This window comes from Procambarus clarkii, chromosome 9 (assembly GCF_040958095.1).
Source record: "Procambarus clarkii isolate CNS0578487 chromosome 9, FALCON_Pclarkii_2.0, whole genome shotgun sequence".
Classification (NCBI taxonomy): Eukaryota; Metazoa; Arthropoda; class Malacostraca; order Decapoda; family Cambaridae; genus Procambarus; species Procambarus clarkii.
Window position 1 is genome coordinate 40,718,346 of NC_091158.1, and position 10,939 is coordinate 40,729,284.

General features: G+C 43.8%; 1 protein-coding gene across 1 annotated transcript; it reads right to left on the reverse strand.

Annotated features, from left to right (window-relative positions):
• Positions 1 to 9,538: 9,538 nt before the first annotated feature.
• On the reverse strand, positions 9,539 to 10,366 carry LOC138362911 (uncharacterized). The gene has a single exon (XM_069321489.1). It carries the CDS (start codon positions 10,364 to 10,366, stop codon positions 9,539 to 9,541), a length of 828 nt encoding a protein of 275 aa, XP_069177590.1.
• Between the last annotated feature and the right edge of the window lie 573 nt (positions 10,367 to 10,939).

Here is a 10,939-nt window from a genome sequence, read left to right on the forward strand (position 1 = left end):
GGTTTGGGACCAGCCCCTCTAATATTTTCCACGTGTAAATTATTATGTACCTCTCCCGCCTGCGCTCAAGGGAGTACAGTTTTAGGCTCTTTAGTCGGTCCCAGTAGTTTAGATGTTTTACTGAGTGGATTCTAGCAGTAAAGGATCTCTGCACGCTCTCCAGGTCAGCAATTTCTCCAGCTTTGAAAGGTGCTGTCATTGTGCAGCAGTACTCTACTCTAGAGAGCACAAGCGTTTTGAAAAGTATCATCGGTATAGCATCTCTAGTGTGAAAAGTTCTTGTTATCCAACCTGTCATTTTTCTTGCAGTTGTGACGGCTACTTTATTGTGTTCTTTAAACACACATAACACAATTTTAAACCTCACTGTAACTCTCTGCTTCCTATTGCTTAGGTACTCCCTTATCCACTGGAGCGCCCTACCAGTTACTCCGGCCTGTTTCTCCAGCTTATGCATCTACCTTTTATTGGGTACTGTGTCAAAGGTTTCCGACAGTCCAAAAAAATGCAGTCCGCCCACCCTTCTCTTTCTTGCTTAATCTTTGTCACCTGATCGTAGAATTCTATCAAGCCTGTAAGGCAAGATTTACCCTCCCTGAACCCATGTTGATGGGTTGTCACGAAGTCTCTTCTCTCCAGATGTGTTACTAGGTTTTTTTCTAACAATCTTCTCCATCACCTTGCATGGTATACAAGTTTAGGACACTGGCCTGTAGTTCAGTGCCTCTTGTCTGTCACCCTTTTTGAATATTGGTACTACATTAGCAGTCTTCCATATTTCTGGTAGGTCCCCTGTTTCCAGTGACCTACTATACACTATGGAGAGTGGTAAGCAAAGTGCTCCTGTACACTCTTTCAATACCCATGGTGAGATTCCATCTGGCCCAACAGCTTTTCTCACATCCAGCTCCAATAGGTGCTTCTTGACCTCATCTCTTGTAATTTCGAACCTATCCAAGGTCACCTGGTTTGCTGCCACCTCTTCTAGCGCCGTGATATGTCCCTGTTCTATTGTAAAGACCTCCTGGAACCTTTTGTTGAGTTCTTCACACACCTCTTTGTCATTCTCTGTGTACCTGTCCTCGCCCACCCTAAGTTTCATCACCTGTTCCTTCACTGTTGTCTTCCTCCTGATGTGACTGTGTAGTAGCTTTGGTTCGGTTTTGTCTTTATTAGCTATATCATTTTCATACCTTTTCTCAGCTGCTCTTCTCACACTGACATACTCGTTCCTGGTTCTCTGGTATCTCTCTCTACTTTCTGGTGTTCTGTTATTACGGAAGTTCCTCCATGCCCTTTTGTTCAGCTCCTTTGCTTTCATACATTCCCTATTAAACCACGGATTCTTCCTTTGCTTCTCTGTTTTTTCCTGTCGGGCTGGTATAAACCTGCTTACAGCCTCCTGACATTTTTGGGTGACATAGTCCATCATACCCTGTACAGACTTATACACTATGGAGAGTGGCAAACAAAGTGCTCCTGCACACTCTTTCAATACCCATGGTGAGATTCCGTCCGGCCAACAGCTTTTCTTACGTGCAGCTCCAATAGGTGCTTTTCTCTGAATACTTAATTGAATCTTAATTTTGTTACCCTATTAACGTAGCTTCCTGCTCTGAATACTTAACTACATCATTTACACAGGGATTACATACACATATGTGTGTGTGTGTACTCACCTATATGTACTCACCTATATGTGCTTGCAGGATCGAGCATTGACTCTTGGATCCCGCCTTTCTAGCTATCGGTTGTTTACAGCAATGACTCCTGTCCCATTTCCCTATCATACCTAGTTTTAAAAGTATGAATAGTATTTGCTTCCACAACCTGTTCCCCAAGTGCATTCCATTTTTCTACTACTCTCACGCTAAAAGAAAACTTCCTAACATCTCTGTGACTCATCTGAGTTTCCAGTTTCCACCCATGTCCCCTCGTTCTGTTATTATTACGTGTGAACATTTCATCTATTTCCACTTTATCAATTCCCCTGAGTATTTTATATGTCCCTATCATATCTCCTCTCTCCCTCCTCTCTCCCTTCTTTTCTCTAGTGTCGTTAGGTTCAGTTCCTTCAGCCGCTCTTCATATCCCATCCCTTGTAACTCTGGGACAAGCCTCGTCGCAAACCTCTGAACCTTCTCCAGTTTCTTTATGTGTTTCTTCAGGTGGGGGCTCCATGATGGCACGGCATACTCTAAGACGGGTCTCACGTAGGCAGTGTAAAGTGCCCTAAAAGCTTCCTCATTTAGGTTTCTGAATGAAGTTCTAATTTTCGCCAGTGTAGAGTACGCTGCTGTCGTTATCCTATTTTTATGTGCCTCAGGAGTTAGATTAGGTGTCACATCCACTCCCAGGTCTCTTTCTCGAATCGTTACAGGTAGGCTGTTCCCCTTCATTGTGTACTGTCCCTTTGGTCTCCTGTCACCTGATCCCATTTCCATAACTTTACATTTACTGGTGTTAAACTCCAGTAGCCATTTCCCTGACCATCTCTGCAGCCTGTTTAAGTCCTCTTGGAGGATCCTACAATCCTCGTCTGTCACAACTCTTCTCATTAATTTTGCGTCATCTGCAAACATTGACATGTATGATTCCACTCCTGTAAACATATCATTTACGTAAATTAGAAAGAGGATTGGTCCCAGCACCGATCCTTGAGGTACTCCACTTGTTACTGTTCGCCAGTCCGACTTTTCGCCCCTTACCATTACCCTCTGGCTCCTTCCTGTTAGGTAGTTCTTCACCCATACTAGGGCCTTTCCGCTTACTCCTGCCTGCCTCTCAAGTTTGTATAGCAGTCTCATGTGCGGTACCGTATCAAAGGCCTTTTGGCAGTCAAGAAATATGCAGTCTGCCCAGCCTTCTCTGTCCTGCCTTATCCTTGTTACTTTATCATAGAATTCTAAAAGGTTTGTTAGGCATGATTTCCCTGTCCAGAACCCATGTTGGTGCTTGTTTACAAACCCAATGCTCTCCAGGTGTTCAACAAGTCTTAGCCTAATTATTCTTTCAAGTATTTTGCAGGGGATGCTTGTCAGTGATACGGGTCTGTAGTTAAGTGCCTCCTCCCTATCACCTTTTTTGAAAATCGGTACGACATTTGCCTCCTTCCAGCAACTGGGCAATTCTCCCGACATAAGTGACTCATTAAAGATCATTGCCAGAGGCACGCTGAGAGCCTGCGCTGCCTCTTTAAGTATCCACGGTGATACTTTGTCTGGTCCAACAGCTTTATTTGCATCCAGTGTTGTCAACTGTTTCATTACATCCTCTGCTGTCACCTCTATATCTGATAGTCTTTCATCTTGGGTAATCTCTTCTAACAAAGGGAGCTGCTCAGGCTCGGTTGTGAACACTCCATGGAATTTTGCATTCAGTACCTCGCAGATTTCCTTGTCGCTTTCTGTATATGCCCCTTCTGTTTTCCTCAGTCTTGTCACTTGGTCATTTACCGACATCTTCCTTCTTATATGGCTATGTAGTAATTTTGGTTGCTTTTTCGCTTTGACTGCAATATCATTCTCATAATTTCTTTCCGACACTCGTCTTATGTTAATGTAATCATTCCTAGCTCTGTTACATCTAATCCTGTTGTCCTCTGTCCTTTGTCTTCTGTACTTCCTCCACTCCCTCCTGCTTCTCACCTTTGCTTCCTGACACTGTCTATTAAACCATGGGTTATTATATTCCCTCCTGCTTTTTTCCTTTATTGTTGGAATAAATCTATCTTCAGCCTCCTTGCATTTCAATATGACTTGGTTCATCATACCTTGCACTGTTATTCCTCTAAGTTCTTCCTCCCACTGCACTTCTCCCTTGTGTGTGTGTGTGTGTGTGTGTGTGTGTGTGTGTGTGTGTGTGTGTGTGTGTGTGTGTGTGTGTGTGTGTGTGTGTGTGTGTGTGTGTGTGTGTGAACTCACCTAGTTGTGTTTGCGGGGTTGAGCTCTGTCTCTTTGTTCCCGCCTCTCAACCGTCAATCAACAGGTGTACAGATTCCTGAGCCTATTGGGCTCTATCATATCTTCACTTGAAACTGTGTATGGAGTCAGCCTCCGCCACATCACTTCCTAATGCATTCCATTTGTCAACCACTCTGACACTAAAAAAGTTCTTTCTGTGGCTCTGTGTATATCTAATATCTCTGTGGCTCATTTGGGCACTCAGTTTCCACCTGTGTCCCCTTGTGCGTGTGCCCCCTGTGTTAAATCGCTGGTCTTTATCTACCCTATCAATTCCCTTTAGAATCTTGAATGTGGTGATCATGTCCCCCCTAACTCTTCTGTCTTCCAGCGAATTGAGGTTTAATTCCCGTAGTCTCTCCTCGTACCTCATGCCTCTCAGCTCGGGAACTAGTCTGGTAGCAAACCTTTGAACCCTTTCCAGTTTAGTCTTATCCTTGACTAGATATGGACTCCATGCTGGGGCTGCATACTCCAGGATTGGCCTGACATATGTGGTATACAAAGTTCTGAATGATTCTTTACACAAGTTTCTGAATGCCGTTCGTATGTTGGCCAGCCTGGCATATGCCGCTGATGTTATCCTCTTGATATGTGCTGCAGGAGACAGGTCTGGCGTGATATCAACCCCCAAGTCTTTTTCTTTCTCTGGCTCCTGAAGAATTCCCTCTCCCAGATGATACCTTGTATCTGGCCTCCTGCTCCCTACACCTATCTTCATTACATTACATTTGGTTGGGTTAAACTCTAACAACCGTTTGTTCAACCATTCCTTCAGTTTGTCTAGGTCATCTTGAAGCCTCAAACAGTCCTCTTCTGTTTTAATCCTTCTCATAATATTAGCATAGTCCGCAAACATTGAGAGAAATGAATCGATACCCTCCGGGAGATCATTTACATATATCAGAAACAAGATAGGACCGAGTACAGAGCCCTGTGGGACTCCACTGGTGACTTCACGCCAATCGGAGGTCTCACCCCTCACCGTAACTCTCTGCTTCCTATTGCTTAGGTACTCCCTTATCCACTGGAGCACCTTACCAGCTACACCTGCCTGTCTCTCCAGCTTATGTACCAACCTCTTATGCGGTACTGTGTCAAAGGCTTTCCTACAATCCAAGAAAATGCAGTCCGCCCAGCCCTCTCTTTCTTGCTTAATCTTTGTCACCTGATCGTAGAATTCTGTCAAGCCTGTAAGGCAAGATTTACCCTCCCTGAACCCATGTTAGCGATTTGCCACGAAGTCCCTTCTCTCCAAATGTGTTACCAGGTTTTTTCTCACGATCTTCTCCATCACCTTGCATGGTATACAAGTCAAGGACACTGGCCTGTAGTTCAGTGCCTCTTGCCTGTCGCCCTTTTTGTATATTGGGACCACATTCGCCGTCTTCCATATTTCTGGTAGGTCTCCCGTCTCCAGTGACCTACTATACACTATGGAGAGTGGCAAGCAAAGTGCCTCTGCACACTCTTTCAGTATTCATGGTGAGATCCCATCTGGACCAATATCCTTTCTAACATCCAGATCCAGCAGGTGTCTCTTGACCTCCTCTCTCGTAATTTCGAACTCTTCCAAGGCCGCCTGGTTTACCTCCCTTTCTCCTAGCACAGTGACCTCACCTTCTTCTATTGTGAAGACCTCCTGAAACCTCTTGTTGAGCTCTTCACACACCTCTCTGTCATTCTCTGTATACCTGTCCTCGCCTGTTTTAAGTTTCAATACCTGTTCTTTCACTGTGGTTTTCCTTCTGATGTGACTGTGGAGTAGCTTTGGTTCGGTCTTGGCTTTGTTTGCTATATCATTTTCAAAACTTTTCTCTGCTTCTCTTCTCACCCTGACGTACTCATTCCTGGTTCTCTGGTATCTCTCTCTGCTTTCTGGTGTTCTGTTATTCCGGAAGTTCCTCCATGCCCTTTTGTTCAGTTTCTTCGCTTCCATACATGCCCTATTATACCATGGATTCTTCTGTTGCTTCTCGGATTTTTCCCCTTTGGGCCGGGATGAACCTGTTTACTGCCTCCTGACACTTTTGGGTAACATAGTCCATCATACCCTGTACAGACTTATTTCTGAGGTCTGTGTCCCAAGGTATTTCACTCAGGAAACTTCTCATTTGTTCATAATTCCCCTTTCGGTATGCCAGCCTTTTGATTCCTAGTTCTTTTTGGGGGGAGATAAGTCCTAGCTCTACCAGGTACTCAAAGTTCAATACACTGTAGTCACTCATTCCCAAGGGCGCTTTCATCTTAACTTCCCTTATATCCCACTCATTTAGGGTAAATATCGAATCAAGCATTGCTGGTTCATTTTCTCCTCTCATTCTTTTTGGTTCTTTGATGTGCCGGCTAGAAAGTTTCTTGTTGCCACATCCAGCAGCTTAGCTCTCCATGTTTCTGGTCCTCCATGCGGGTCTCTGTTCTCAGAATCTATCTTCCCATGGTTGAAGTCTCCCATAATTAGTAGTTCAGATCCATTCCTGCTAGCAACAGAAGCTTCTCTATCTATTATGTTAATGGTGGCCATGTTGTTTCTATCATATTCCTATCTAGGTCTTCTGCCATTTGGTGGTGGATTATATATGACTACGACTATAATTTGTTTCCCTCCATTTGTTATGGTATCTGCTATGTAGTCACTGAAACCTTCATAAACCTGAATAACCATCTCCTCAAAATCCCAGCCTTTTCTTACCAGCAGAGCTACACCACCCCCACCTCTTCCTTCCCTCTCTTGCCTCATAACATAATAGTCCTGTGGGAACACTGCGTTTGTTATCGTTTTCGTTAGCTTTGTTTCTGTGAGGGCCTATTATATCTGAGTTTTCCTCTAGTACCCGTTCTCCAAGCTCATTTACTTTATTTGTAATTCCATCTATGTTAGTGTACAGTGCTATGAGGCTCACTTTCTTCTGTCCCTTCTCAAATCGCCTCCTTGGTGAGTGTTCTGCTGGTGGGGGAAGCTGTTCCATGGGTGTGAGAACCTGTGAGGTGGATAACAGGGTCTCAGACGATACTGGGATGAGGGGCGGGGGATCCAGTGAAGGGGGAGGGACAGGGAGGGTATGGGATGAAAGGGGAGGGAGGACAGGAAGGAAAGGGGGGGGGGAGGGAGTACTCGGCAGGAGGAGGGGAGGGGTAGAAGGGTGGGGATTGGGTGTGGAGGGAGGGAGATTTGGCTGAACATTTGAGTGGGGGTAGGGAGGGTTTGGGGTAAGGGGGTTTTCTATGCAGAGGAGGGTGGCTGGGTTGTTCTCCCTCTGGTGTTACTGGGTAGCTGGTTGTGGGTTGCCCCCTCGCCTCTGGAGGTGTTGTGTTGGGAGCTGTGACTTCTTGGTTTTCCCGTCTCGCCCTGTGCATCTTCCTTGCTTCTGCCGCCACGGCTCTTTCCTCCCTTGTCATGTCTCTCTCTGGAGGAATACATTTTTTAATTTTCCCACGTTTTTCAGGGAGCTCTTCCTTGATAGAATCTTCTCCTTTGTGCTCTCGTTTGCAAACACTATCTTTATCACTCGGTCTCGGTCTTTGTTGTACCAACCTAGCCTGAAAACTTTCTCAATGCTATGCTCAGCCCCTTCCATGTCTAGTGACTTTAGTACTTCATTCACTTCTTCTTTGTCCTTGTCATTCCACTCTGTCCTATTATAGCCTTCCTGCTCTTTAACCACAGCAACCTCTGATCTGTTCCTTTCCAGCAGTTGGGTAGTGGAGTGTGCCACCTCCTGTGAGGTGGCTGCTTTCATGGCCACCTGCATCACTGCAGTCATTACTTCAGAGTTATTTTTTTAGTATTTCTGCAAATGTTGCTTTTATTGTGGCATTTTCATCCAAAAAACTATTACCACCCTCTCCCTGGATGATTTTCTGAGTCTCAGCCTCAATACCATTCTCTTTGAGGGCTCTAATCTCCTCCTTTGCTGCTGTCAGCTCTCTTTTCAGGATGCTTATTTCGTTCTTCATTTCCTGCATCATTTCTTGCATCTCACACTTGATGTCCTCCAGAAACTGGGCGAACATTTCCTTCATTTCGTCACCTTGACTCTTCCCTGTTCCCCTGGTACCTCTGGCTGTCATGCTTGCCCCTGTTCCTATAGTTGTGCCTGATAGGATTTGTCAGGAGGGCAGAGTGGGATTGGGGAGAGGGGGAGAGAGAGAGAGAGAGAGAGAGAGAGAGAGAGAGAGAGAGAGAGAGAGAGAGAGAGAGAGAGAGAGAGAGAGAGAGAGAGAGAGAGAGAGAGAGAAAGGGAGTGATAAAGGGAGAGATAAATGGGTGGGTGGGGGCGATCCGACCCTTCCACTGAAGTGAAAAGAAAGTAGAAGGGGAGGGGGGAGGAGATGGAGAGAGGAGGGAGGGAGAGAGAGAGAGGGAGGAGAGAGGGAGAGGAGAGGGAGAGAGATGGAGAGGGAGAGAGCGGGTGAGGGAGAGAGTGGGGAGGGAGAGACGGGGTGAGAGGGAGACGGGGTGAGGGAGAGAGGGGGGGAGGTGTGTGTGTGTGTGTGTGGGCAGAGAGAGGTGGGGAGGAGGAAAGAGAGAGAGAGAGAGAGAGAGAGAGGAGAGAGAGAGAGAGAGAGAGAGAGAGAGAGAGAGAGAGAGAGAGAGAGAGAGAGAGAGAGGGGGGGGGAGGGTAGGGATGGCGAGAGGAGGAGAGAGAGAGAGAGAGAGAGAGAGAGAGAGAGAGAGAGAGAGAGAGAGAGAGGAGAGAGAGAGAGAGAGAAGAGAGGAGAGAGAGAGGGAGAGAGAGCGGGAGAGAGAGAGTGGGAGAGAGAGAGAGTGGGAGAGAGAGAGAGTGTGTGTGTGTGTGTGTGTGTGTGTGTGTGTGTGTGTGTGTGTGTGTGTGTGTGTGTGTGTGTGTGTGTGTGTGTGTGTGTGTGTGTGTGTGTGTGTGTGAGTATGCTTAGATCACAAAAAAAACTTGATGAATAATGTGAAAATGTATAACCAAAAAGGAAAACAAAACATGAAATATATGAAAACTTTGGTGTCTTTCAACACATCTTCAAATTACTGCTACATCCAATAATCTAAACCAAATATGTACTTGAAGAAATTCTTTTAAGTCTCAACACCTCAAACGACTGTCTCTCTCACTTTCTGTCAAGTGAGTGAGTGTACGAATGGGCGTAATACAGCAGTGGATATAACAGACTGGTATAAGAGGTGACCTTTAATGCCTATGCTGTGGTTAGGGTGGAAGGTCAGGCGATCATGTCCATTATTCATGGGGCTGTTATCTAGCCCAAGCTACGTTAATGGGGTAAAAAATTAAGATTCAATTAAGTATTCAGAGAGAAATTAACATATTCAAGGGCTTTGTAAAGTGGTTATTTCACACCTGGTTCTGAGAGACAGTTATTTCAATGTTCTTACTGAAAAAACCAACGGGAGCCCTAACCTAAGCTCCAGTTAATTTTCTCGTTGACATATATCACGTCGGTGTGATGTCTCTGTGTAAATAAACTTTCTGTTGTCAACTTTGCATTATATTTGTGTTGCAACAATGATATATGAGAGCTATAATGTTTTCACACTCGTGAAGGTGTTGCCCGCTTGTGCTCGTGTCGGTGTCGTCACAATTTGTTCAACACTTGCTGTTGTTGTTGTTGTTGTTCATAATGTGTGTCGTACTTGTCGTTGTCTTTGACACTAGTTCTCTACTCATTGCTTTCAACTCATTTTCTTTGCACTTTTCGTTGTCTTTACACCTTGTTTTGTGTTGGTCGTTGTCTTTACACAGTGTTATGTACTTGTCGTTGTCTTCACACAGTGTTATGTACTTGTCGTTGTCTTCACACAGTGTTATGTACTTGTCGTTGTCTTCACAAAGTGTTATGCACTTGTCGTTGTCTTCACAAAGTGTTATGCACTTGTCGTTGTCTTTACACAGTGTTATGTACTTGTCGTTGTCTTCACAAAGTGTTATGCACTTGTCGTTGTCTTTACACAGTGTTATGTACTTGTCGTTGTCTTCACAAAGTGTTATGTACTTGTCGTTGTCTTCACAAAGTGTTATGTACTTGTCGTTGTCTTTACACAGTGTTATGTACTTGTCGTTGTCTTCACAAAGTGTTATGTACTTGTCGTTGTCTTTACACAGTGTTATGTACTTGTCGTTGTCTTCACAAAGTGTTATGCACTTGTCGTTGTCTTTACACAGTGTTATGTACTTGTCGTTGTCTTCACAAAGTGTTATGCACTTGTCGTTGTCTTTACACAGTGTTATGTACTTGTCGTTGTCTTCACAAAGTGTTATGTACTTGTCGTTGTCTTCACAAAGTGTTATGCACTTGTCGTTGTCTTCACAAAGTGTTGTGCACTTGTCGTTGTCTTCACAAAGTGTTGTGCACTTGTCGTTGTCTTCACAAAGTGTTATGCACTTGTCGTTGTCTTCACAAAGTGTTATATTCATGTCGTTGTCTTCACAACTTATTCACAACCCGTTGTGTGTCTTGGCGAAAGATGCAAGTAATTTTATTGATTTAAATAACATATATAAATTTAATGAATAATTTTTGTTTAATATGAAAAACATACATTTATATTAATATACAGTACATTTTACCTTCATCAACACCAAGACGCAGCGCCCACTCTCCCACCCAACATGACTACATAGGTATTAATAAATTACAGAACCCCTATTGACCCATGCGCCTCCCCCCATATAATATATATATAAATTATATATATATCGACTTGAGAATGGTCCAGGACGGACCGAAACGACGTCGTCCCTTCACCTTCTAGTGTGTGGTCTGGTCAACATACTTCAGCTACTATATTAAATTATATATATATATATATATATATATATATATATATATATATAATATATATATATATAACTGAAGTTATATATATATATATATTATATAACTTCAGTTATGTTTTCAGTTATATATATATATATATATATATATATATATATATATATATATATATATATATATATATATATATATATAACTGAAAACTCACAACC